Source organism: Pan paniscus, chromosome 20 (assembly GCF_029289425.2).
Source record: "Pan paniscus chromosome 20, NHGRI_mPanPan1-v2.0_pri, whole genome shotgun sequence".
Taxonomy (NCBI): Eukaryota; Metazoa; Chordata; class Mammalia; order Primates; family Hominidae; genus Pan; species Pan paniscus.
This window is the reverse complement of record NC_073269.2, coordinates 22,425,556-22,453,487: the sequence shown is the minus strand read 5'-3', so window position 1 is coordinate 22,453,487 and position 27,932 is coordinate 22,425,556. Positions and strand designations below refer to the sequence as shown.

The 27,932-nt window shown below is 53.1% G+C and overlaps 1 protein-coding gene across 2 annotated transcripts; it reads right to left on the bottom strand.

Moving 5' to 3' along the window:
* COLGALT1 (collagen beta(1-O)galactosyltransferase 1) lies at positions 1–27,924 on the bottom strand. 2 transcript variants are annotated; one of them, XM_003817790.7, is made up of 12 exons: positions 27,208–27,924; positions 23,752–23,862; positions 22,709–22,826; positions 15,611–15,745; positions 14,440–14,644; positions 10,552–10,671; positions 5,868–5,944; positions 5,671–5,777; positions 5,049–5,181; positions 3,562–3,689; positions 2,252–2,458; positions 1–1,980 (listed from the first exon to the last, which is right to left on the bottom strand). In XM_003817790.7, exons 1-12 carry the CDS (start codon positions 27,465–27,467, stop codon positions 1,713–1,715), a joined length of 1,869 nt encoding a protein of 622 aa, XP_003817838.4. In that variant the 5' UTR covers positions 27,468–27,924; the 3' UTR covers positions 1–1,712. The 2 variants fall into 2 exon arrangements, with proteins under 2 accessions (XP_003817838.4, XP_034800523.3); XM_034944632.3 differs by having other exon boundaries at positions 26,635–27,247.
* Positions 27,925–27,932: the final 8 nt, after the last annotated feature.

Below are 27,932 nucleotides of genomic sequence, written 5' to 3'. Positions count from 1 at the left end.
TGAAAACCAACCAGGAACATTTATTAAAAAAATAAGCAAGTTATCCCCAAGAGGGTGAAGCACCGCTGGCTGGTTCTGACATTCGATTCAGGCTGAAGGCACGGCAACTCCAGCCCTTGCTGGGAAATGTCCTACCCAGGCCACGGGCAGTACCCCAGTGCAGCTGGGTCCCCTAAAAGCCCCCAAACACATGATCCCACCAAAGGCTTGAACAGAGCAACTTCATCAAGCAGGCAGGGACCACACCTGAGACACAAGGGCAGGGAGGTAAAGCACAGGGGACCGGGGGTGGGCCAGGGACACCCAGCCCCCGTCTCCAACTGGCGCCCCCTCCAGGGGGGCTGACTTGTGGCGTGGGGCCACCAGGACCTGTGGTTGCCCCTGGTGGCGGAAGAGCTACCCTCCCTCTTGGGTGGTGGGGGGATGTTGTCTGCACACAGCTCAGACGACGGGCGGTACAGGAAAAATCAAACTCAGTCAACCATTCTTCAACCCAACAACTGGGAGTCTGTGAGGCCTGGCACACAGGTGCTCAATAAACGCTTGTGGCATGAAGAAGTGAAGGAACCGATCTTGTTCATCTCTGTGCCCCAGCACTCGGCATGTAGCCCATGATCGAAAATGCAGACTGAACAACTGTCACACTCTTTTGTATCACTAGTGCCCGGCACACAGTCAGTGCTCTTCAGGTGTGTGGGAAAGAAGCCAATGAGTGAGAAGTTCCCACACCGTCTAGCAGTGAGGAAAAAAAGAAAGAAGTGAAAAGTACCTTGCTTACTCCCATTCCCATCCCATAGCTCAGCTCCCTGCACACAGCAGGTGCTCAGTAAGTGTACCGAATCAGGAACTCATCTTTGTGACACGAGTGCCAGGCACACAGTAGGTGACCAATATGTGCTTGAATAAATGGATAGAAGCATCTTATTTATCTCAATATTCCCAGAGCCTGGGCTGGGCACAGTGGCTCATGCCTGTAACCCCAGCACTTTGGGTGGCCAAGGCGGGCAGATCACTTGAGGTCAGGAATTCGAGACCAGTCTGGCCAACATGGTGAAACCCCGTCTCTACTAAAAATACAAAAACTAGCCAGATGTGATGGCACGCACCTATAGTCCCAGCTACTTGGGAGGCCGAGAAACAAGAATTGCTGGATGCTGGGAGGCGCAGGCTGCAGTGAGCCAACATCACACCACTGCACTCCAGCCTGGGTGACAGAGAGAGACTCTACTCTTAAAAAAAAAAAAGAATCCCAGAGCCTGGAATGGCACCCAACACACAGTAGGCACTCAATAAATCCTTGAATGAATTTTAAAAATGAATGTGTATCACTAGTGCCTGATTCTTAATCTGATCAGTAACTGCTTGATGACTGAATCAATCACTGATGGAGGGAACAATTATGCCTCATTCACTGCCGTAACATGGGAACCTTGCATACAGCAGGTGCTTAATAAATGCTGGGCACATGAACAGATGAAGAGGGCTTGGTTCCTCCCAATTCCCCAGGGCCAAGCCCTGTTGCTGGCATGCGGTAGGCACTCCATTAATGCTGCCTGTGTGCATGTGATTGCTTAGCAAGAGCTGGCTGGACACCACCCCACACGAGAGCCCTCTGTGGCCTGCCAAGGGGTCCAGAGGTGGCCCTGATGTCCTCAGTAAGCACGTGGAGCCTGGGCCACCGATCGCTGCTTTGGCTTTCTGGCTGCTACCCCTCAGAGTTCATCCCGGGCAGCACTGTCCAGTGGGGACTGGAGCACGTCCGAGTTCTTGGCCTCACGGCTCAGTGCCTGCTGCTCCCGCATCTTCTGGGACTTGGCGCGGTCCCAGTCGGTCTTGACGTGCTCATCGTTCCATACGACTGAGGTTTCGGTGTCACTCACATAGCCATCGTCTCCTGTGTAGTGTGTGGGGTAGATGAGCAGCGGCTCCACGGAGAAGGCATGCAGGTTGCGGAGGGAGAAGTGGGCCTTGTACTCGGACCTGGGGGGAGGAGGAGGAGAGTGAGGGGCAGCAATGGCTTCAGGGGAGGGGACAGCTGGAGGAAAAATTGGGGGTGAAGAAGTCAGCGGGGACAGATTAAAACGTAAGTGTGCAGGGGATACAAATGGAGACAGATCTGGGAGGGGGCAAACGGAGGGAGAAGTAGGCAAAAGAAGAGACATCTTCTCGGAGCCCGTGAGTCTCACACCCCCACTCTCCCAGGACAGACCCACCGTGAAACCCCAGCCCAGCAGCCGCCTGCCCCTCTCACACTGGGTGTTTGTCGAACATGACGGGCAGGAACTCGTCCACAGGCAGCATCTTGGAGAGCGGCTCAGCAGCCAGCAGTTTGCGGGCGCCTTGCAGGGAGATCACATAGGCCAGGGTCCAGTAGGAGTAGTCGGCCTCCACCAGGTTCCTCACGCGGGGCACAGCCTTCTCGGGGTGCTCCACCTGCATCCGCTTCCGGCCCACATAGCTGGGGTGCAAGATCGGGCCTGTCACTCTCCTCGCGCCCTCCGGAGGGAGCTTGCCCAGAAAGCCAGGGATCTAGTTACCCCGTCAGGTCCTGGGATGGGAGCAGGCTCAGCATGTTTGCGGAGCGCTGTGACTGGATGGAGCGAATGCAGGAGCCCAGGGGTCTGGCGGTCATGGGGGAGAAGAGTGAGTTTTTCCAAAGGGCATGAGGGAGCCATGGAGTATTTGGAGCTGGGGAGAGCAGGATCACGCAGACGTTCTCTGAGGCTGAAGCTGCTCTGAGTTCAGAGGACAGTGGGGGTGGAGGTGGGCGAGGTGCCCTGATGGGGGGGCAGTCAGGAAAGGAGGGGTGCAGTTACTTTTCACATGGGGCAGTGTTCCCAGAATGCAGATTAGGGCACTGCACATGGAAGGGAAAAGAGAGATGGAGGAAGGGAGAGGACAAACCAGCCCACCTACAGAAGAGAAGGACGGCTCCAGTGCTGGAAACACGTTGGTGGCACTCCCATCCCGGGGCTTGTCTAAGACCCAGGCGCCCTGGCCACGCCCCCACACTCTTCGGCCACACCTCCAGCTCTGACCACACCCCCATGCTCTTCAGCCACGCCCACAGGCTGCCCGGTCAAATTTTAGCCACATCCACCTCCACAGGCCTCAGTCAAGTCTCTAAGCCCTGACCAAGCCTGCAGGCTTCTGGCCAGGTCCCTTGAGTTCTGGGTGATCCTTCCAAGGCCCTTCCCTATAGGCTACAGCCCTGACAGTGCCTTCAGGCCCAGGGACCACGTGAGCCCTCCTGCTACGCTTCCAAGGGTTGGCCACGCCCCCAGGCCACGCCCACCACCCTGACCACACCCAGGCATACAGGCTCTAGGCTCAGCTGCAGCGCTGTGGCCACGCCCCTAGGATTCAGCTCCACTCCACCTCCCAGCCCCACCTCTAAGCCCTGGCCATGTACCTAGGTTCCAGTTCGACCCCACCTTCAAGCCCCGCCTCTAAGCCATGACCCATCCCCAGGTCCCAGCTCCACCCTGCCCCCACCCCCACCTCTAAGTCCTGGCCTTGCCCCAGGCCCCAGCTTCACCCCACCCTCAGACCCCCACTCACATGAGGTCCCAGTCCAGGCCCTCCCGCTCCACATCCCGCATGAGGTTCATCAGGCGTCTCTTGAAGAAGATCTCAAAACGCAGGTCATCCTCAAACACAAGCGATTTCTGCAGCCCCCGGTCCACCACCTGAGGGAGGAAGCCCCGCCACGTCGCAGGGAGGCCAAGGCCAGGCCTGACCCTAAAGCACAGAGCTTTGCTTTGAGAAGGTTTGAAAGACCCGTAGAGAAGCCAGTGCATCTCCCTGCCTCTCCTAGCTCCAGGGACATCTGGACATCCAAACCTCTGCCCTCTGCCATCCATGATGGATCTCAGAAGAGAAAGGCCTCCCAGCCCCTCAAATGCCCACACCTCATGCACCTCCCGCCTTGCAGCCGCACACCCCCATTTGGCTTCACGTTTGATGATAACAAGTTTTTTTTTTTTTTGAGACGGAGTCTCGCCCTGTCACCCAGGCTGGAGTGCAGTGGCACGATCTCAACTGCAACCTCCGCCTCCCAGGTTCAAGTAATTCTGCCTTAGCCTCCTGAGTAGCTGGGACTACAGGCATGTGCCACTACGCCCGGATTTTATTTTTCTTTTTTTGAGATGGAGTGTCACTCTTGTCGCCCAGGCTGGAGTGCAATGGCATGATTTCAGCCCACTGCAACCTCTGCCTTCTGGGTTCGTGATTCTCCTGCCTCAGTCTCCCAAGTAGAGGGATTACAGGCGCCCACCACCACACCCAGATAATTTTTGTATTTTTAGTAGAGTCTAGGTTTCACCATGTTGGCCAGGCTGGTCTTGAACTCCTGACCTAAGGTGATCCGCCTGCCTCGGCCTCCCAAAGTGCTGAGATTACAGGCATGAGCCACCACGCCCAGCCATTTTTCTTTTTTCTGAGACACAGTTTTGCTCTGTTGTCCAGTCTGCAGTGCAGTGGCACGATCTTGGCTGACTGCAGCCTTAAGCCACTCTCCCACTTTAGCCTCCCAAATAGTTGGGACCACAGGTGTGCGCCACCATGCCCGGCCCTGATGGCCCAAGTTGGAAGCCTAGTCAGACACCCTCCTCCAATCGCAGCCTCTCCCTCTGAGGGTGGATGAGGATGCCTGGGCTGGTGAGTGCCCCCAGCACTGGGCAGGTGCTGGTTTAAAGTGGCTCTGTGGCCATGACTTCTAGTACTAAACGTCAAGCATAGAGACCAGGCTGGGAGTAACGAGGATTTGTTTACAGGTCCCAAGCCCCAGACACCACCTGCTGCTCAAAAGGGCTCACCCCTTCCCCCAGGCTCAGTTTCCACATTTGCGCAATGGAAGGATGGCAGGCACACCTGGGGGTGATACAGCTGGTGTGGCGCATCATTCACTAAAGAGAGGCCATGGGTCCCATGGCTGAGGCTGGATGCCTAGCCGGGGCTCTGGGGAACTCCTTCAACCCCTTCCCCATCCAAATCTCCGATGAGATCTAGGGTCATAACTCTGGCCCCGCCCATCACTCAGGACACACCTCCTTCCAGATGTTGTAGTGGCTCAGGAAGCAGCCCAGCTCACCCTTGGTGAGGGGCCGGCCGTGGTAGGGGTCCCGGTAGCCAGGCAGCATCTGGATCCCCAGCGCCTCCACCTGGCTGGTGTTCATGGCTCTGGAGAGGAGGAGGAGAGGGTCACGAAGAAGGTTCACCCTGCCTGCCATTCTGCCATCCCCGGCCATTCCACCACCCCCTGCGGCGTTGAGCAGCTGGTCCACCTCTTGTAGCACTGGCACCCCTTCCGGTCACATGGGGCCTCACTCGCCTGCACATGGTATACACTCGCGGGCAAACCTGCTCTCCTCCTCTCCTGGGGTCTGACTGACTTACCCCTCCACAGTCCCCACCAGTCTACACTGGCAGCATGCAAACCTACCCATTCCCCTGGGTCAGGACTCACTTGCCTTCCATGGTCTACAACTGTGAGGATCTGCCCCTTCCCCAGGGCCCCATTCACTTCCCCTTCATTACGCCCACTGACGTGGTCTACATCTGTTTGGACACCACGCCCGCCCCCATCTGAATCACCTGCCGTCTACCAGCGAGGTCTACACCCACATCCACGTGCGGACCCGCCCCCCCACCCCCAGGCCTCGGACTCACTTGCCGTCCACGGCCTCCACCAGCCGGCACTCGATCTCCTGTGCCTGCAGCGCCCGCAGCATGCGCTCCCGCCGGTCCTGCCGCCGCCTCAGGTTGATCATGAAGACCTGCACCCGGGAGAGTCCCCCAGCCAGATCAGCCCCTGCAAACAAGGGCCCTCCAGCCCCCGCCCCGCCTCCAGGGAAGGCCCAGCTCACCTCGTCGAAGCCCATCTTGTCCGGTGTCTTGGTGGGAGCCGAGATGAAGCGGGAGGGCTCTGCTGGCGGGTGCTTCACTGTGGGGCACAGACGTTGAGGAGTCGCTGCGGTGAGGAGCCTCCAGCCTCTCTCCAACACGCTTTCCCCACCCGCTCCATGGCTCCCAGTCAGGCTGGCTCGGCCCACAAAGTCGACCTGGCTCCGCCCACATCAGCGCTGCCCTCTAGGAGCCCCTCCCACGTCATTTGAACCCTGCACAGCAGCCCAAAGCCCTGGCCACACCCCAGGCCCCAGCTTCACCCCGCCCCCAGTCCTGCCTCTCAGCCCTGGCCACACCCCAGGCCCCAGCTTTAGGCGCCCAAGGCTCCGCTACTCAGCCCTGGACTCGCCCCAGGTCCCAGCCTCACCCTGCCCTTAGCCCCGCCTCTAAGCCCTGGCCACACCCCAGGCTATAGCTTCAACCTGGCCCCCAGCCGCACCACTCAGCCCTGGCCACGCCCCAGGCCCCAGCTTCACCCCACAGCCTCCCCCAGCCTTGCCTCTAAGCCCTGGCCATGCCCCAGGCTCCAACTTCACCCTGCACCCCCCCAGCCCCACCTTTAAACCCTGGCCATGCAACAGCTTCGCTCCGACCCCCAGCCCCGCTTCTAAGTCCTGGTCACACCCCAGGCTCCAGCTTCACCCTGCTCCCAGCCCCGACTCTCAGCCGTGGCCACGCCCTGGGCTCCAGCTTCACTCCGCCCCCAACCCCGCCTCTAAGCCCTGGCCACGCCCCATGCTCCAGCTTCACTCTACCCCCCAGCCCCACCTCTATGCCCCTGCCAACCCAAAGAACCCCCATTCCTACCTCAGGGCCTTTGCACATGCTGGGTCCCTGCTTGAAATACCCTTCCTTTCCCTGCTCTGTAACCTTACTTCTCAGCTATGATGCCCTGGGCATGGGGGTCACCCTCCCCACTCCCACCTCCCTAGGCTGAGCCAGGCACCTCCTCTGGGCCCCAGCAGCACCTGGACTTGCACAGCCAAAGCTCGCATCCTTGCTGCCCTAACCCCCTGGCCCTGTGCCTGTCTGTTGTGAGCCCCTTGGGAAGGACACCAGGTATGTCTGCTCACACTGGGCCCCTAGTGCCCAACACAGGGGCTTGGCACACAGCAGGCACTCAGTAATTGCTTGTAGAATGAACCAAGAAATGATGGCATGCTGTATATTCTTGATTGGCCTGGGCCTCAGCTTTCCTCATCTATAAAATGGGCCAATAAGCCACTGAGAGGTTTCACAAAGAGATGTCATGAGATCACGCACTATGTCATGGGGTGAACTGTGTCTCCCCAGTGCCAACCACCAGTACCCCAGGATATGATCCTATTTGGACACAGGGTTGTGTACAGAGGTCATCGAGTTAAAATGAGGTCATTAGGGTGGGCCCTAATCCACATGGCTTGTGTGCTTTTAAAAGGGGAAATCTGTAGCTCCTTGGGAGGCTGAGGCAGAAGGATTGCCCAGGAGTTCAAGGCTGCAGCGAGCTATGATGGTGACACTGCACTCCAGCCTGGGTGACAGAGACTCCATCTCCAAAAAAAGCAAAAAAGAAGGCCGGGCACAGTGGTTCATGCCTGTAATCCCAGCACTTTGGGAAGCTGAGGTGGGCAGATCATGAGGTCAGGAGTTTGAGACCAGCCTGGCCAACATACTGAAACCCTGTCCCCACTAAAAATACAAAAAACTAGCTGGGCGCAGTGGCTCATGCCTGTAATCCCAGCACTTTGGGAGGCCGAGGCAGGTGGCTCACAAGGTCAGGAGATCGAGGCCATCCAGGCTAACACAGTGAAACCCCATCTCTAATAAAAATACAAAAAATTAGCCGGATGTGGTAGCAGGCGCCTGTAGTCCCAGCTACTCGGGAGGCTGAGGCAGGAGAATGGCGTGAACCCAGGAGGCGGAGCTTGCAGTGAGCCGAGATCAGGCCACTGCACTCCAGCCTGGGAGACAGAGCGAGACTCCGTCTCAAAACAAACAAACAAACAAAAAATAATAAAAATAAAAATACAAAACATTAGCCAGGCGTGGTGGCAAGCGCCTGTTAAACCCAGCTACTTGGGAGGCTGGGGCAGAAGAATCACTTGAACCCGGGAGGCGGAGGTTGCAGTGAGCCAAGATCGCACCATTGCACTCCAGCCCAGGCGACAGTGCAAGACTCCATCTCAAAAAAATAAAAACCAAAAAAACCAAAAACCTAAATTAACAAATTAGCTGAGCATGGTAGTGGCATGCACCTGTGGTCTCAGCTACTTAGGAGGCTGAGGTGGAAGGATCGCTTAAATGAAGGAGGTTGAGGCTGCGGTGAGCTGTGATTTTGCCACTGCATTCCAGCCTGGGTAACAGCGAGACTCTGTCTCAAAAAAAAAAAAAAAAAAAAAAGGAAATGACAACACAAATATATGTGAGAACTTAAACTGGGAAAACACTGGTAGCCACAGAGACGCTTCTCAGGCCCGTTTCTGATGGGAGTTGGTGATAAATGGAGACCCACCACCCCCAACTGTAGCCGGGTGGGACCTGGACACCTAAGTATGCCACTCTTGGGTGTTGTGGGGGGCCTGCCCCAGTGATTGTGCAGTCTCCAGGTGTCACCTCAAAAAGACTCAAAAGTCTCCCCCAGGCCAGGTGCGGTGACACACGCCTGTAATCCCAGCATTCTGGGAGGCCGAGGCAGGTGGATCACCTGAGGACTGGAGTTCGAGGCCAGCCTGGCTAACATGGTGAAACCCCGTCTCTACTAAAAATACAAAATTTGCCGGGTGTGGTGGCAGGTACCTGTAATCCCAACTACTCGGCAGGCTGAGGCAGGGGAATCGCTTGAACCCAGGAGGCGGAGGTTTCAAGGGAGCCCAGAATGCGCCACTGCATTCCAGCCTGGGTGACAAAGTGAGACGCCGTCTCAAAAAAAAAAAAAAGTCTCCCCAAAACACAAAGGGCAGGGTGCTATTCCATCTTGAGCCACCAGGGGGAGCCGCAGATAGACTCGTTCAGAAATCGGTAAGGCTGGGGAAACTGAGCCCCGGGACAGAGGCCTCACCCCTCCCACCCAGTCTCCATCTACGCAGTGGTGGGAATGGCAGTGGCTTTGGCAGGGCTTTCTGCGCCCAGTGCAGGGCGAGGCCCACATTAGCAATGGCTGAGATGGGAGCATCATCCCTAGACAACCTCAATTACAGCTCAGCCCTGCGTGCTCCTCCAGTTTTAGAGGGACGGCTGCTGGTTTCATAGTTCATGGATTTTTTTAAAGTTTTATTTATTTATTTATTGATACAGGGTCTGGCTCTGCTGCCCAGGCTGGAGTGCAGTGAAGCAATCTTGGCTCACTGCAGGTTCGACCTCCTGGGCTCAAGGGATCCTCTCGCCTCAGCCTCCCGAGTAGCTGGGACCACAGGTGTGTGCCATCATGCCTGGCTAATTTTTGTTATTTTTTTTTGGTAAAGACAAGGTTTCACCATGTTGCCCACGATATTCTCAAACTACTGGGTTCCAGGGATCCGCCCACCTTGGCCTCCCAAAGAGCTGGGATAATTATTTTTTATTATTATTATTTTTGAGACAGACTTACTCTATTGCCCAGGCTGTAGTGCAGTGGCACGATTATGGCTCACTGCGGCCTCCAACTCCTGGGCTCAAAGGATTCTCCCACCTCAGCCTCCTGAGTAGCTAGAATACAGGCATGTGCCACCATGTCGGACTAATTTAAAAAAAAATTTTTTTTTGAGACGGAGTTTCACTCTGTTGCCAGGCTGAAGTGCAGTGGTACGATCTCGGCTCACTGCAACCTCCGCCTCCCGGGTTCAAGTGATTCTCCTGCCTCAGCCTCCCAAGTAGCTGGGACTACAGGCATCCGCTACCACACCCAGCTAATTTTTTTTGTATTTCTAGTAGAGACAGGGTTTCACCATGTTGGTCAGTATGGTCTCCATCTTTTGACCTTGTGATCCGCCCGTCTCGTCCTCCCGAAGTGTTAGGATTACAGGCATGAGCCACCGCACCCGGCCAAAATTTTTTTTAATATAGAGATGGGGTCTCACTATGTTGCCCAGGCTGATCTTGAACTCCTAGGCTCAAGCAATCCTCTTACTTTGGCCTCCCAAAGTGCTGGAATTACAGGTTTGAGTCACCATGCCTGGCCTATACATGCAGTTCTTTAGTGAAAACTTGCTGTCCTCTCAGTTTTCATGTCCTCTATAGCTCCTGACTGTCCTCAGGGGGAAGGTCCCTTCCTCAGCCTGGTCTCTGAGGCCATCCACCCTGGCCCTGGATACCAGCCCCAGGGGATCACTGACCTTGCCTGTTCCCCAGGTTCACGTCCCTTCCAGCCTCCCAGCCTTTGCCCACACTACCACCTCCTGCTGCAATCCCCTTTCTGGTGAACTCCTACTCAACCTGCCCCTTAATACCACCTCCTCCAGGAAGCCCACCCGACAACCCCAAGCATGCTGTGTACAGCTACCTGCAAACCAGCACTCTGTGAGAGCAGACACAACCCTCCACCTCGTTCACACATGCCCTTGCACCCAGCACCCCCCACAGGGACTTGCATCTGCCTGGCACTCAGTCAGTGCTCACGGGACGGATTGGAGACATCAGTGAAAGGGAGGCAACCTGGCACCTCCCAGGGCGGTGTGCAGGCAGACTCACCCATGACCTCCAGCTGCACGTGCATGAAGCTCTCGGCCTCATCCTGGAGGGTGCTGTGGGCGCGCAATGGCACTGGCAGGAATCCGTACTCCTCCTTGTTGCACACGTACATCTGAACCTCTGCAGTGGGCAGGGAAGCAACAGACAAATGTAAAAACAGGCGAGGCCCAGTGGCTCATGCCTTCCATCCCACGGCTTCAGGAGGCCAACGCAGGAGGATCGCTTGAGGTCAGGTGTCTGAGACCAGCCTGGGCAACAGAGCAAGACCTTATCTCTACAAACAACTTTTTTTTTTTTTTTAAGACAGAGTCTCACTCTCCCAGGCTGGAGTGCAGTGGCACTACCTTGGCTCACTGCAACCTCCGCCTCCTGGGTTCAAGTGATTCTCCTGCCTCAGCCTCCCTAGTAGCTGAGACTACAGGCACATGCCACCATGCCTGGCTAATTTTTTGTATTTGTAGAGACGGGGTTTCATCATGTTAGCCAGGATGGTCTCGATCTCCTGACCTCGTGATCCACCTGTCTTGGCCTCCCAAAGTGCTGGGATTACAGGTATGAGCCACCACGCCCGGCTCTACAAATAATTTTAAAATTAGCTGGGAATGGTGGTACCTGCCTATGGTCCCAGCTACTCGGGAGGCTGTGGCAGGAGGATCACTTGAGCCCAGGAGACTTGAGGCTGCTGTAAGCTATGATGGCACACTGCACTCCAGCTTAGGCAACAGGGCAAGGCCCTGTCTCAAAAACAAACCCAACAAAAAAACAGTAAAAATGCATGTTGAGGCACAAAAAGGAAAGTTTGACAAAATGTGAGTTAAGTTACTTCCTTCTACATCTATCCTTTTCTGGATGGTTTAAATTTTGATGAGTGTGTATCTTTTTTTTTGAGACAGAGTCTCGTTCTGTCGCCCAGGCTGGAGTTCAGTGGTGCCACCTCGGCTCACTGCAACCTCCGCCTCTGGGGTTCAAGCAATTCTCCTGCCTCAGCCTCCCAAGTAGATGGGATTACAGGCACCCGCCACCACACCCAGCTAATTTCTGTATTTTTTTTTTAGTAGAGGTGGGGTTTCACCACGTTGGCCAGGCTGGTCTCGAAATCCTGACCTCAAGTGATCCACTGAGCCCAGCGAAGTGTGCATCTTTTTTAGACTAAAAAACTCAATGATGCTGTTTTAATTTAATTAATTTATTTTTTTTGAGACAGAGTCTCGCTCTGTCGCCCAGGCTGGATTGCAGTGGTGTGATCTCCGTTCACTGCCTCCTGGGTTCAAGCAATTCTTGTGCCTCAGCCTCCCAAGTAGCTGGGACTACAGGCACCCACCACCATGCCCAGCCAATTTTTGTATTTTTAGCAGAGACGGGTTTCACCATGTTGGCCAGGCTGGCCTCAAACTCTTGACCTCATGTGATCCGCCCGCCTCACCCTCCCAAAGTGCTGGGATTACAGGCATGAGCCACTACACCCGGCCTCTTTTAATTTTAATTGGTCAATTTCTTCTATAAAGGGCCAGGTGGTAAGTATTTAGGCTTGTGTGCCAGACGGTTTCTATCTCAATGACTCTGTTCTGCCTGTGGCACTTGAAAGCAGCTACAGACGACACTTAAATGAATGGGCTTGGCTGGGTACTGATGACACTTTATTGATGGGCAATGAAATCTGAATTTCATACAGTTTTCATGTGTCACAATATTCTTCTTCTTTTGATTCTTTTCCCCAGTGATTTAAAAATGTAAAAATTGGCCGGGTGTGGTGGCTCATGCCCATAATCCCAGCATTTTGTGAGGCTGAGGTGGGTGAATCACCTGAGGTCAGGAGTTCGAGACCAGCCTGGCCAACAGGCGAAACCCCATCTCTACTAAAAATACAAAAATTAGCCAGGCGTGGTGGTGCACACCTGTAGTCCCAGCTACTAGGGAGGCTAAGGCAGGAGAATCAATTGAACCTGGGAGGTGGAGGTTGCAGTGAGCTGAGATCATGCCACTGTACTCCAGCCTGGGCAACGGAGGGAGACCCTGTGTCAAATAAATAAATAAATAATAAATAATAAAAATGTAAAAATTGTTGGCCAGGCACCGTAGCTCACGTTTATATTCCTAGCGCTTTGGGAGGCTGAGGTGGGAAGGATCACTTAAGGCCAGGAGTTCAAGTCTAGTCTGGGCAACATAGCACACCCCATCTCTACAAAAACATTTTTTTTTTCAATTAGCTGGGCATGTCGGCAGGTGCCTATAGCCCCAGCCAGTCTGGAGGCTGAGATGAGAGGATTGCTTGAGCCCAGGAGGTTGAGGCTGCAGTGAGCTACGATCACACCACTGCACTCCAGGCTGGGTGACAGAGTAAGACTGTGTCTCTAAAAAAATAAAAATAAAATATAAAAGTTGTTGTTAGCTTGTGGCCATATAAAAGTAATTAGTGGGGCCAGGCGAGGTGGCTCACGCCTGTAATCCCAGCACTCTGGGAGGCCGAGGTGGGTGGATCACAAGGTCAAGAGATCAAGACCATCCTGGCTAACACAGTGAAACCCCGTCTCTACTAAAAATACAAAAATTAGCCGGGCGTGGTGGCTGGCGCCTGTAGTCCCAGCTACGCGGGAAACTGAGGCAGGAGAATGGCGTGAACCCAGGAGGCAGAGCTTACAGTGAGCCAAGATCGGGCCACTGCACTCCAGCCTGGGCGACAGAGCGAGACTCCGTCTCAAAAAAAAAAAAAAAAGTAATTAGTGGGCCAGGTTTGGCCTGCAGGTCAGTTTGCCAACCTCTGGTTTCCAGTAAACAACAAGTCAACATGAGGCTGTGCTGTCTCTTTAAATATTTGTTTTCCCAATTAAACAATTAATATATGCTCAACTGTAGAAAATTAGGAGAATGGCCCAGGTACAGTGGCTCCCTCCTGTAATCCCGGCACTTTGGGAGGCCGAGGTGGGCGGATCACCTGGGGTCAGGAGTTTGAGACCAGCCTGGCCAACCTGGGGAAACCCTGTCTCTACTATAAATATAAAAATGAGCCAGACATGGTGGCGTATGCCTGTAATCCCAGCTACTTGGGAGGCTGAGGCAGGAGAATCTCTTGAACCAGGAGGCAGAGGTTGCAGTGAGCCGAGATCGCACCACTGCACTCTAGCCTAGGTGACAGAGCAAGACTCTACTTCAAAAAAAAAACAAAAGAAAATTGGGAGAATATAGAAAAGTATGAAGATTGAAATAACATTTGGGGTTGATCATGGAAAATTGTGTAACGGGTTCAATGTATATTATTTGGGGATGGATGCCCTAAAATCTCTGACTCACCACTTCACAATCTACGCACGTAACAAAATTACACTTGTGCTCTATAAATTTACACAAATTAAAAAATAATAGTAACATGCAATCAATAGGTATTTTTTTCTTGAGAAGGATTCTTACTTTGTCGCCCAGGCTGGAGTGCAGTGGCATGATCTCGGCTCACTGCAACTTCCGCCTCCCATATTCAAGTGATCCTCCCGCCTCAGCCTCCCGAGTAGCACCACCATGTCTGGCTAATTTTTGTATTTTTAGTAGAGATGGGGTTTCACCATGTTGGCCAGGCTGGTCTCAAACTCCTGACCTCAAATGATCCACCCGCCTTAGCCTGCCAAATTGTTGGGATTACAGGCATAAGCCACTCTGCCTGACCAACCAATAGATCTTAAAGAGCTAGGGAATGAAGCTAACCAGCAAAGCCAGGGCTGGAGAGAAACTGGGTCCTGGAGACATTATCTGAACACCTAGATACAGCTGCACCTGAAGTCAGCCCTGCGCTGCATTGTTTGGGTTCTGTGAATCTTCAGTGTGTTCTGAACTGGCTTAGTGCAAAACCCAAAGAACCAGGCAGATGCCCCTGCGATGGCAGACCCCTCATGTACGTACCTGCCTGCTTGCAGGAGAAGGCAAAGACGATGATGTCGTCAAAGGACCAGGTGTAGTCAGGGTGAGGTGGGTAGAAGGCCAGGTTCCTGGACGCCGCCTTCCGCAGGTCGATCAGGAAGGTCGAGTGCACCATGGGAACTGCAAAGCAGCCCCGGCGGTCTCGCTTGCGGATGGGGATGTAGGCAGGTGTGCGCTTGTAGTAGCCCTGTGGGGAGAGAGCGAGAGTTCCGCGTAGGGGTCTTGAAAGGTGAGGATGGAGACCCGTGATAGTGGGCGGCATGAAACAGGACCAGACGGACAGCCAGGCACAGCAGTGTGCGCCTGTGGTCCCAGGACCCCAGACTCAAGCCCAGTGTGGGACCTGTGGCCAGGCATGGCCAATAAGAAAGAGCCTTGTATTTTCCCAGCTTCAGTAATGAGTTCAGAGGTAGTGTAGAGAGGAGACTAGCAATGGCCCAATCAGAATGGATGATGGCTGGACGCTGCTGGGATCACTCTCAAGCTGTCTGAGAATGAACCCACCCAAAGGATGGAGAAAGACAGTTATCCAAACACCTGGATCAAGCCATGCCTGAAGTCCCATCCTGACACCACCACTTGCTAGCCGTGTGACTTTAGGCAAGTCACTTCCTCTCTGTGTTTCTGTTTCCACCTCTGGAATAGCATGGTGGGGGACAATCAAGGACCCTCTATTCTTCCCTCCTGTCTGGCCTCAGAGGGCTGTTTAAAGATTACCATAATGAGTTTTTGTTTTGTTTTGTTTTTGAGACCAAGTCTCACTCCGTCACCCAGGCTGGAGTGCAGTGGCGTGATCTCAGCTCACTGCAACTTCCGCCTCCTGGGTTCAAGTGATTCTCATGCTTCAGCCTCCCGAGCAGCTGGGAGGACAGGCATGTGCCACCATACCCGGCTAATTTCTGTAATTTTTTTTTTTTTAGTAGAGATGGGGTTTCACCATGTTGCCCAGGATGGTCTCAAACTCCTGAGCTCAGGCAATCCGCCTGCCGCAGCCTCCCAAAGTGCTGGGGTTACAGGTGTGAGCCACCGTGCCCAGCTTCCATGATGATTTTTGTAAAACACACACCACGAGGTTGTGTGACAGTAAGTTACACTCTAGCCACAGCACCCCCTGCTCAGCCCAGTCCCCACAGTCCCCAGGCCCTCACTCTACCTGGGAAGTCATTCCACACCAGAAGTTGGAGTACGCAGCCCGGGAATCCAGCATGGGGGCGACCACCGTCTTGTTCTCAGCGATGAGCAGGCTCAGTGTGTCAGGGCTGAGGATCAGATTGTCCGCATCTACAAACTGCAGAACACCCCACAAAGCATCAGCATGGGCTGCCAGGTCAGGCTACCATTCAGAACAGCTGGGGCAAAGGCCAGTGCCCTGGGGGTCTGGCAAAGACCTCTGGAAGCACCCCCTACACCAGATGAAATGAAGCAGGGACCCCGTTTTGGGGGCCTGCAGGATCCCCTGGATCATGGAAATAAAGCAAAGGTCTTCAGTTCCTTCAAAGAAAATTCTAGGCACTGAGATAGCCCTGAGAAATAAATGAACAACCAATGAGCAAGAAGGTAGCAAAACCTTTTTTTTTTTGAGACGGAGTCTCGCTCTGTCACCCAGGCTGGAGTGCAGTGGTATGGTCTCAGCTCGCTGCAACCTCCGCCTCCTGGGTTCAAGCGATTCTCCTGTCTCAGCCTCCCGAGTAGCTGCGACTACAGCCGTGCACCATCACATCCGGGTAACTTTTTGTATTTTTAGTAGAGACGGGGTACCATCATGTTGGCCAGGCTGGTTTTAAACTCCTGACCTCATGTGATTCGTCCACCTCGGCCTCCCAAAGTGCTGGGATTACAGGCATGAGCCACCATGCCTGGCCTAGTATTTTACTTTTTCTTCATTTTTTATTTTTTAAAGGGATAGCATCTTGCTGTGTCACTCAGGCTGAAGTGCAATGGTGTAATCGTAGCCCACTGCAGCCTGGAGTTTCTGGGCTCAAGTGATCCTCTCATCTCAGCCTCCCAAGTAGCTGAGCGTACAGGCACGCGTCACCATGCCTAGATAATGTTTTCATTTTTATTTTTATGTTTGTAGAGATAGGATCCCTCTACATTGCCTAGGGTGGTTTTGAACTCCTGGGCTCAAAGCGATCCTCCCCATGGCCTACAATAGTTCTGGGATTACAGGTCTGAGCCACTGCACCTAGACTAAAATTAAATATATATATATAAAATCACACATAGAAAATGATTAGGTCTGGACGTTCCCCCTCTACCAGGATGTAAAGACACAGAAGTCATGATATATCACAGAACTACCAGAAGGTTTTTTGTTTTTGTTTTTGTTTTTGTTTTTTTGAGATGGCGTCTCCTGTTGCATAGGCTGGAGTGCAGTGGCGTGATCTCGGCTCACTGCAACCTCCACCTCCCATGTTCAAGCAATTCTCCCTTAGTCTCCCAAGTAGCTGGGATTACAGACACATGCCACCACGTCAGGCTAATTTTTGTGTTTTTTGGTAGAGATGGGGTTTCACCAGGTTGGCCAGGCTGGTGTCGAACTCTTGATTTCAAGTGATACGCCTGCCTCGGCCTCCCAAAGTGCTGGGATTACAGGTGTGAGCCACCGTGCCCGGTCTGGATTTTTTTTCTTTTACTGCTGGTCCACAGAGATGCTTTCTGTTACCCAGGCAGTATCGTTTAGAATATTTGGATTAACTGCCATAAACAACAACAAAAACTAGAATTCCAGTATCCCCTGCCAACGTGAGAATACCATTTCCACATGGCAACCTTCAGTTGCAGAGGGGAGGTGGCTGGGTCTTAGGACAAGCCCTGTGGTCATGTTACACACCCCATCCGGTCCCTCTGGATGTTTGAATCTGTGACCTTTGAATATTAATGCAGAACAAACAGCCAGATCACTGTGGCAGTTCCTCAGAAAGCTAAACATAGAATTACTACATGATCCAGGAATTCCATTCCTAGGTATGAACCAAGAGAATTGAAAGAAAGGACTCAAACAGCTTCTTTGTTTGTTTGTTTTTGAGACAGAGTCTTGCTCAGTCACCCAGGCTGAAGTGCAGTGGCGTGATCTCGGCTCACTGCAACCTCCACCTCCTAGGTTCAGATGATTCTCCTGCCTCAGCCTCATGAGTAGCTGCGATTAAATACAGGCGCGCACCACCATGCCCAGATAATTCAAACAGGTCTTTGTACACTCATGTTCATGTCAGAATCCCAACAGCCAGGCCGGGTGCAGTGGCTCACACCTGTAATCCTAGCACTTTGGGATGCCAAGGCAGGCAGATCATATGAGGTCAAGAGTCCAAGACCAGCCTGGGCAACACGGTGAAACCCCGTCTCTACTAAAAATAAAAATAAATAAAAAGAATTAGCCGGGCATGGTGACACGTGCCTGTAATTTCAGCTACTCGGGAGACTAACGCAGGAGAATCGCTTGAACCCAGGAGATGGAGGTTGCAGTGAGCCGAGATCGTGCCACTGCACTGCAAACCTGGGCGACAGAGCAACACTCTGTCTCAAAAAAAAAAAAAAAAAAGAGTCTCAACAGCCAAAAAAGGTGGAAGTGACTGAAGTGTGTCCATCAACGGATGAGGAGATTAACATAACGTGGTCCACCCAGACAACGGAATAAGAGTCAGCCATACAAAGGAAGGAAGCACTGATCCAGGCTGTAATGAACCCTGAAAACTCAATGCTGAGTGAGAGAAACCAGACACGAAACGCCACATAGTGTGACATTCCATTGACAAATCCATAGACAGGAAGCAGATTAGTGGCTGCCAGGGCCTAGGGGAGAGGAATGGGGAGTTGGGGAGTGACTGCTGATGGGAATAGGGTTTTCTTTCTGGGGAATGAAAATGTTCTAGAATTAGAGGTGGTGGTTGCAAAACAAATAAATATATATGTGAACTGACTTCAATTAAAACAAACAAGAAAGAGGAGAAAGTGAATCTCTCCAGGAGATACAATTAAAATTTAGATGCTGGCCAGGGGCGGTGGCTCACGCCTGCAATCCCAGCACTTTGGGACGCTGAGGCAGGTGATCACTTGAGGTCAGGAGTTCAAGACTAGCCTGGCCAACATGGCGAAACCCCATCTCCACTAAAAATACAAAAACTTAGCCAGGCATGGTGGTGGGCACCTGTAATCCCAGGTACTCTGGAGGCTGAGGCAGGAAAATTGCTTGAACCCAGAAGGCAGAGGTTGCAGTGAGCCGAGATGGCGCCACTGCACTCTAGCCTGGGTGACAAAATGAGACTCCATCTCAAAAAAAAAAAAAAAAAAGTAGATGTTTTTCTTTCTTAAGTTTCATATATATATCTATATTATACACACACACACGTATATATGTTTATATACATATATAGATATATATACATATACACGTATATATGTATATATGTATACACACACACACACACATACACACACACATACACATATACGAAGCTTAAGAAAGGGTCTCGCTCTGTCACCCAAGCTGGAGTACAGTGACACAATCATGGCTGATTGCAGCCTCCTACTCCTGGGCTCAAGCAATCCTCCCACCTCAGCCTCCCAATTAGCTGGGACTACAGACACAAACCAGTACACCTGGCTAATTTTTTTTTTTGTTAGTTTTTATAGAGATGGGGGGGGGTCTCACTATGTTGCCCAGGCTGGTTTTGAACTCCTGACCTCAAATGATCCTCCCACATTGGCCTCCTGAAGCACTGGGATTACAGGCGTGAGACACACCCAGCTCATATATTTTTACCTGCAAGTAACATCCATAGCTTTTGTAAAAAGAGAGAGAAAGAAGGACCTTCAAACAATCATTTTAAAACATTAGACAAACTATTTCACATTCCAATATGGGTTCCAAAGTCCCCAGTTACAAAAATATAATTTTGTGACCAGGCGCAGTGGTTCACACCGGTAATCCCAGTAGTACTTTGGGAGGACGAGGTGGGTGGATCACCTGAAGTCAGGAGTTCGAGATCAGCCTGGTCAGCATAGTGAAACCCCGTCTCTACAAAAATACAAAAAAAATTAGTCGGGCCAGGCGCAGTGGCTCACGCCTGTAATCCCAGCACTTTGGGAGGCCAAGCCGGGTGGATCACGAGGTCAGGAGATCGAGACCATGCTGGCCAACACAGTGAAACCCTGTCTCTACTAAAAATACAAAAAATTAGCCGGGTGTGGTGGCGGGCGCCTGTAGTCCCAGCTATTCAGGAGGCTGAGGCAGGAAAATGGCATGAACCTGGGAGGCAGAGCTTGCAGTGAGCTGAGATCGCACCACTGCACTCCAGCCTGGGCGACAGAGTGAGACTCCGTCACAAAAAAAAAAAAAAAAAAAAAAAAATAGCCGGGCATGGTGGCAAGCATCTGTAGTCCCAGCTACTTGGGAGGCCGAAGCAGGAGAGTCACTTGACCCCAGGAGGTGGAGGCTGCAGTGAGCCAAGATCGCGCCACTGCACTCCAGCCTGGGCGACAGAGTGAGACACTGTCTCAAAAAAAAAAAAAAAAAAGAAACACGAAAATATTATTTTGTGTCAAAAGCCACTTTGAGTTTTGAACCAGCACTTTGAGCTCCACCCCGGTTTGCTGAGGGAAAAAAAAGCTAAAGCCAGGCAACCTCAAACCACAAAAGCAAAATCCTAGAGGCAGGACAAGGCAGCTTTGTGTCAGAAGGCTCTGGAAGGCTCCAGATCCACCTCTCCACCTCCTTGCCAGTTCTGACACCCCACCAGGCAAGATGTCCCCTCCCTCTGTCAGCCTCTGTTTCCTCACCTATAAAATGGTCTGATAAGGCACCAAGCGAAAGGGTCCCCTCAGGAGCTCCATCCGTCCTCCCTAGATGTGGCACTGTCCCCGTTCCTCTCTCCCTGGCACCTTCACATCCAGTGTCAAAGCAGAACCTGTCTCCTTCACCTCGTGACGCATCCTGAACCCCCTGCCTTTCTCCACGGCCCCCACCCCATGCAGGCCTGTCCATCAATTGCTGATACCCTGCTTGGGCCTCTACTCCAGCCTCCTGCTAGTGTGTGGCCTTTTTTTTTTTTTTTTTTTGAGACGGAGTCTCACTCTGTCGCCCAGGCTGGAGTGCAGTGGTGCGATCTCAGCTCACTGCAACCTCTGCCTCCCGGGTTCAAGAGATTCTCCTGCCTCAGCCTCCCAAGTAGCTGGGGTTACAGGTGCGCATCACCATGCCAAGCTAATGTTTATATTTTGTTAGAAACAGGGTTTCACCATGTTGACCAGGCTGGTCTCAAACTCCTGAAGTCAAACAATCCACTTGCCTCAGCCACTCAAAGTACTGAATTTAGAGGCATGAGCCACCGCGCCTGGTCCACAGAGGCTTCTGAAAATCTCAAATCAGAACACAGACCTCCCCTGCTCATACACCCTCCATGGCTCCCCATTCCCCTCCAAGTAGACACCAAGTGCCTCCACTGGCCTGTGTAGTTGGACCTCTAGCCACTACTGCATCGTAATCACTTTGCTCACTTGACTCTGCTTTTTCTTTTCTGCTTTTTGTTTGTTTGTTTTAAGAGATGGGCTGGATGTGGTGGCTCACACCTGTAATCCCAGCACTTTGGGAGGCCGAGGCAGCTGGATCACCTGAGGTCAGGACTTTAGAGACCAGCCTGGCCAACATGGCGAAACCCCGTCTCTACTAAAATCATAAAAATTAGCCAGGCATGATGGCGGGGGCCTGTAATCCCAGCTACCCAGGAGGCTGAGGCAGAAGAATTGCTTGAACCCAGGAGGAGGAGGCTGCAGTGAGCCGAGATTGTGCCACTGCACTCCAGCCTGGGCAACAGAGACTCTGTCTCAAAAAACAAGAAAAAAGAAAATCAGGAGAATATAGAAAAGTATGAAGGCTGAAATAACATTTGGGGTTGATCATAGAAAATTGTGTAATGGGTTCAATGTATATTATTTAGGGGATGGATGCCCCCAAATCTCTGACTTCACCACTTCACAATCTATGCATGTAACAGAATTACACTTGTGCTCCATAAGTTTATACAAATTAAAAAATAATAGTAATATTCAACCTATAAGTCTGTTTTTTTTTTTTTGTTTTTTTTTTTGAGACAGAGTCTCATACTGTGGCCCAGGTTGGAGTGCAGTGGCACGATCTTGGCTCAAGAAAAAAATAAAAAGACTCAACTGTTCCCTTCCGCATGAGACAATGTCCCCACAGGAGGAGGAAGTGCAAGTCAGGCCTCAGCAATTCAATGTGGCCACCACCCCCCAGCCCCTGACCCCTTCCTCCTGCTTCTTGGAAGTGACCCAAAGGTTTGGCCATTACATATGATGGTGATAAAAACAGACGTGACACGGCCAGGCACGGTGGCCCATGCCTGTAATCCCAGCACTTTGGGAGGCCGAGGCAGGAAGATCACTTGAGCCCAGGGGTTGGAGACCAGCCGGGGCAACATAGCAAGACCCCGTCTCTACAAAAATATTTTTTATTTGTTATTTTTAAAAAATACTTATTTATGTATTTATTTATGAGATGGAGTCTCACTGTGTTGCCCAGTGACTGGAGTGCAGTGGCACGATCTCGGCTCACTGCAACCTCTGCCTCCTAGGTTCAAGAAATCCTCCTGCCTCAGCCTCCCAGGTAGCCGGGATTACAGGCACCTGCCACCACGCCCGGCTAATTTTTGTATTTTTAGTAGAGATGGAGTCTCACCATGTTGACCAGGCTGGTCTCGACCTCCTGACCTCAAGTGATCCACCCGCCTTGGCCTCCTAAAGTGCTGGGATTATAGGCATGAGCCACCATGCCTGGCTTCCACAAAAATAAAAATAAAAAATTAGCCGGGCGTGGTGGTGGGTGCCTGTGGTCCCAGCTACTCAGGAGGCTGTGGCAGGGGAATCGCTTGAACCCAGGAGGCAGAGGTTGCAGTGAGCCGAGATTGTGGCACTTCACTCCAGCCTGGGCACCAGAGTGAGTCTCTGTCTCAAAAAAATAAAAAAATAAAAATGGACTTGACCCAAGTGTCCAAACACAGGGGACAACTGGGGACAGAAAAGCCCATTCATTCCTAGTGCTGAGGATCAAATGAATCCCAGCTCCTCCTCCACTGACCAACCATATCACCTCAAGCAACTCATCTCCCCTCTCTAAGCCTCAGTTTACCATTCTGCAAAACAACATTAAGGATGGTCCTGGCATCCTGCTGCTCCGCCTTCCCTGGGGATACCCAGACCTGCCTGTGATCCATATCCGGCCGGCTGAGAAACTTACCAGGATGTAATCAGCCCACATGTCTCGAGCTGATTTCAGGGCTGCCTGGCGCAACTTCATGACATGCTCGTAGCGTGAGTCAGACCAGTGTTTCGGGCCTTCCTCGTCCGGGTAGGACCTATGGGGAGGCAGCTGTGATGTGGACATCACAAGGCACTATCAAAGCCCAGCGAGGGCCTGAGCTGCCTTCGGGGTACTCAGAGAGAGCTTCCTGGAGGAGGGGACGTGTAAGCTGATCTGAGGGATGGGAAAAAGTAAACGACGAGGAAAGAGAAGTGGGGAGAATGTTCCTGGCCGGAGGTACAGCCTGTGCAAAGGCCTGGAGGGAAGAAAGCCCGAGGCACACTGGAGGGAAGGAAGGAAGGAAGCTCAGTGGGGTCCAGTGCAGTGGCCCACGCCTGTGATCCCAGCACTTTGGGAGGCAGAGGTGGGAGGATCACTTGAGGCCAGCACTTTGAGACCAGCCTGGGCAACACAGTGAGACCCTATCTCTACAAAAAATACAAAAACATTAGCTAGGCATGGTTACATGTGCCTGTAGTCCCAGCTACTCAGGAGGCTGAGGCGGGAGGATGGCTTGAGCCCAGGAGTTAAAGGCTGCAGTAAGCTGTGTTCACTCCACTGCACTCCAGCCTGGGTGAGGGAGTGAGACCCTGTCTCAAAAAAAAAAAAAAACCCAGAAAGGAACTGGGTGGGGGCAGGGAGTCCATGCTGCCCAGGGCTTTAGGGAGTAGATAAACAGCAAAGCCAGTGCTGGGACCAAGACTGAGTCAGTGAGCCAGGGAACAAAGCAGTGGGCGTCCCCAGAAGAAAAAGGGAGTGAAAGAATTCTAGGTACAGGGAACGGCTTGGGCAAAGGTCTGAGAAGAGGATTATGGCCTATTTGTAAAGCTGAGGGAGGGTCAGAGTAGCTTAATGCTGCCTGGCTGGGCTGGAGGCAGGGACTGAGGGCCTGTAATTGTCCTGGGGCAATGGGGAGCCATAGAGGGTGTGTGAGCAGAGGCAAAGCCCAATCAGACGAGGAGCAGGGGAAAGATGCTCACCTGGGCTCCTCTGCTGGCCGCCACTCCACGGAATGGTACAAACTCTTCACGGCCACCAGCCACTCCCGCAGCACAGTTGACGTGTTATCCATGTTGTGGTCCGTAGCCACCCTGCAGGGAGAGGGGACAGGCAGCGTACTTGGGGAGACTGAGGCAGGACCAGGCAGCAGTGAGGCAAGTCAAGGACCACCATCCCCAACTGGCCTCCCACCAGCTATGTACCCCTGGACAGGACACTTCTCCCTTTCCTTTGTTTTTTTTTTGAGACAGAGTCTCGCTCTGTTGCCCAGGCTGGAGTGCAGTGGTGCGATCTCGGCTCACTGCAAGCTCCGCCTCCCGGGTTCACGCCTTCTCCTGTCTCAGCCTCCCAAGTAGCTGGGACTACAGGCGCCCACCACCACACCCGGCTAATTTTTTTATTTTTAGTAGAGACGGGGTTTCACCATGTTGGCCAGGCTGGTCTCGATCTCCTGACCTCGTGATCCACCCACCTTGGCCTCCCAAAGTGCTGGACTTAACAAGCGTGAGCCACCGTGCCCGGCCCATTTCTCCCTTTCCATGTCAGTTTCCTCATCTGTAACATGGGGGTGGGAACAGGACCCAGTTTACTGGGAAGTGGAAGGATTAAACAAGCTAATTTTGGAAAGACACATTAGTGATTGGCTTTTTTATTACTGAGCATCTAAGATCTTGCAAACCACATTCACTAACAAATATGTGTAACTTAATTTTTTTTTTCTTTTGAGACAGAGTCTTGCTCTGTCGCCCAGGCTAGAGTGCAGTGGCACAATCTTGGTTCACTGCAATCTCCGCCTACCAGGTCCAAGCAATTCTCCTGCCTCAGCCTCCCGAGTAGCTGGGATTACAGGTGCACACCACCATGCCCAGCTAATTTTTGTATTTTTAGTAGAGATGGGGTTTCGCCATGTTGGCCAGGCTGCTCTCGAACTCCTGACCTCAGGTGATCCACCTGCCTCAGCCTCCCAAAGTGCTGGGATGACAGGAGTGAGCCACCGCACACAGCAATTTTTGTAATGTATAGATCAGGCCAGGCACGGTGGCTCACGCCTGTCATCCCAGCACTTTGAGAGGCCGAGGCGGGTGTATCACCTGATGTCAGGAGTTCGAGACCAGCCTGGCCAACATGGCGAAACCCCATCTCTACTAAAAATACAAAAATTAGGCCGGGCATGGTGGCTCACGCTTGTAATTCCAGCACTTTGGGAGGCCGAGGCGGGCGAATCACTTGAGGCCAGGAGTTTGAGCCTAGCCTGGCCAACATGGTGAAATCCCGTCTCTACTAAAAACACAAAAAATTAGCTGGGTGTGGTGGCGGGCGCCTGTAATCCCAGCTACTCAGGAGGCCGAGGCAGGAGAATTGCTTGAACCCACAGGAGAATCGCTTGAACCTGGGAGGAGGAGGTTGCAGTGAGCCGAGATCGTGCCACTGCACTCCAGCCTGAGCAACGAGAGCGAGACTCAGTCTCAAAAAATAAATAAATAAAAAATATTAAAAAATTAAATGTATATATCAGAAACCAGCTGGGTGCAATGGCTCACGCCTGTAATCCCAGTATGTTGGGAGGCCGAGGTGGGCAGGTCACTTGAGCTCAGGAGTTCGAGACCAGGCAAAACCCCGTCTCTAGAAAAAATACAAAAATTAGCTGGGCGCAGTGGCGTACGCCTGTAGTCCCAGTTACTCGAGAAGCTGAGGCAGGAGAATCACTTGAGCCCAGGAGGGGGAAGTTGCAGTGAGCTGGGATTGCACCACCGCACTCCCGCCTGGGCGACAGATGTAAAACCCTGTATCAAAAAAAAAAGTATATCTCAGCAGGGCGCTGTGGCTCATGCCTGTAATCCCAGCACTTAGGGAGGCCGAGGCAGGCAGATCATGAGGTCAGGAGATCGACACAAGCCTGGCCACAATGGTGAAACCCTGACTCTATTAAAAATACAAAAATTAGCCAGGCATGGTGGCGCGCTCCTGTAATCCCAAGCTACTCGGGAGGCTGAGGCAGGAGAATCACTTGAACCCGGAGGCGGAGGTTGCAATGAGCTGAGATCGTGTCACTGCACTCCAGCCTGGGCGACAGAGCAAGATTCCATCTAAGGGGAAAAAAAAAAGTATATCTCAAAGTAAATCTCATAAATCCCTTACCCTGCCTTCATCTTCTCCTGTGAGCTGCACCACTTCAGTGGGCTGCAGTCAATTATTCATTCAACAAGCATTTGTTAAGTACCAATTGTGTATTTGTATTATCCAGACTGGGAAATCAGGTGGAAGGAAAAGCGACATTTGGGAGTTTAGTTTGACCGTAGTGCCAAAAGCTAATTCTGCCCAATAAATTAAGTTGACAATAACACCAGCAATGACAGTAATCATAATAATAAAATCACTGAGAGCCAAGCCCATGCCAGACCCAAGGGCTCCACATCCATTAACTGGATAATCTTCAGAGACAAACCCAAAAAGAGAATTATATTAACACGCTCATTTTCTTTTCTTTTTCTTTTTTTAGAGGCAGGTCTTACTCTGTAGCCCAGGCTGGAGTGCAGTGGTGCAATCATAGCTCACGGCAGCCTCGAACTCCTGGGCTCAAGCGATTCTCCTGCGTCAGCCTCCTGAATAGCTGGGACTACAGGCACACACCACCGCACCTGGCTAATTTTTGTATTTTTTTTCTAGAGACGGGGTTTTGCCATGTTGGCAAGGCTGGTGTCGAACTCCTGAGCTCAGGTGACCCGCTTACCATGGCCTCCCAAATTGCTAGGATTACTGCGTGAGCCACTGCACCCGGACCCATTTTCCATTTGAGAAAACTGAGGCAGGGAGTGAGAAGTCACCAGTCAGAGGCTTCTTCAGAGCTCTGCCTCATTCCCTACCAAGAAAGCATCCACTTCCTCCTGGGCCATCTGGTCCTGGACTCCACCCACGCCGGTCCGAGGGCAGGGGTTTGACTGGGGCCTGGAGCCAGGCTGAGTTCAAGCTTAAGGGCAGCAGCCGGCACAGAAAGGCTTGCTGTTAGATGTGGCCTCTGGCAACGCCCCAGTGGGGGCTCTGGGCTCCGTCCTTTGCAGGTGTACGTGCTCCAGAGGGAGTTAGAGCCCCAGTCAGTGAGGCCGGATCTGCCCTAGTAGGGTCCAGCAGGCAGGAGCGGTGCCCAGCCCACCCCCAAGGAGCCAGCAGGAGGAACTCGGTCCCGCTTGTGTTGTGGGGAGGGCTGTGTCTGGCCCCATGGGAGGACAGCAGGCAGGGGGCACGCGTGGACCCGTCCCGATGGGGGCAGCGGGCAGGGGCATGCGTAGAACCGTCCCGATGGGGGTAGCGAGCAGGAAGCACGCGCGGACCCGCCCAGAAGAGGACAGCGGGCAGGGGCTCGCGTGGACCCACCCCTATGGGGACAGCAAGCAGGGGCTCGCGTGACCCGCCCGATGGGGACAGCGGGCTCGGCTCACCATAGCGCCGTGCGCTCCCGCGGGTGCCGCAGCCGCTCGAGTGCGCCCAGCGTGGTGGGCAACGCGTGGGCCGCGTTTCGCGCCAACAGCGCGATGAGCACGCGCGGCGCCTGCAGGGGCGACTCCGGGCTCCAGCGCTCCTCGGGGAAGTAGGCGTCGGCGCCCGGCGGGGCCCCGGGCGGCAGTGGCGCCAGCAGCAGAAGCAGCAGCGCCAGGAGCGACTGCCCGCGCCGCCGGCCCGCGCGTGGGGCCGCCGCCATCGCGCCACGCGTCTCCTTTAAGTCGTTTTTCTGCGGGAGGACTCTGGCCGCGCCTTAAAGGGGTGATAGGGGCCCCGCCCGGCCGCGCGCCTTAAAGGGGAGGAGCGCGCCGGGCGTGAAGTCCAGGCCCCGCCTCCAGACGCTCTCCGAGACCCAAGGCCCGGAGTGACGTCACCTGCAGCCCTACCCAGGACGCCCCGCCCCCGCACCGATCTTAAAGGCACATAGCGCTCGGAGCGCGTGGAAGGGATGTTAGGGGTAGCGTTAGGGTTAGGAACCCGCGCTTCCTCCAGGCGCCTCCTACCACTGACACCTCCGCCAGATGCGCCGCCCAATTTCCCCACGTATAAAACCCGGGCTGTGCCACCAGGCGGACTTGGCTACTTAGGACCTGGTTTGGGACCCAAGAGACCTTAGCCTCAGTTTCCTCTGCTGCAACGTGGGTTTTGCCATCCTAGTTTTGGA

Bases quoted from the DNA above. Each gene is read 5' to 3' on its own strand.
- COLGALT1 (XM_003817790.7), bottom strand. From the start codon at position 27,467: ATGGCGGCGGCCCCACGCGCGGGCCGGCGGCGCGGGCAGTCGCTCCTG. The intron at 22,827-23,751 runs GTGAGCATCTTT...GCCTCCCCATAG, and splicing joins CGGCCAGCAGAGGAGCCCAG to GTCCTACCCGGACGAGGAAG. The intron at 2,459-3,561 runs GTGAGTGGGGGT...CTTGCACCCCAG, and splicing joins GGCCTGGACTGGGACCTCAT to CTATGTGGGCCGGAAGCGGA.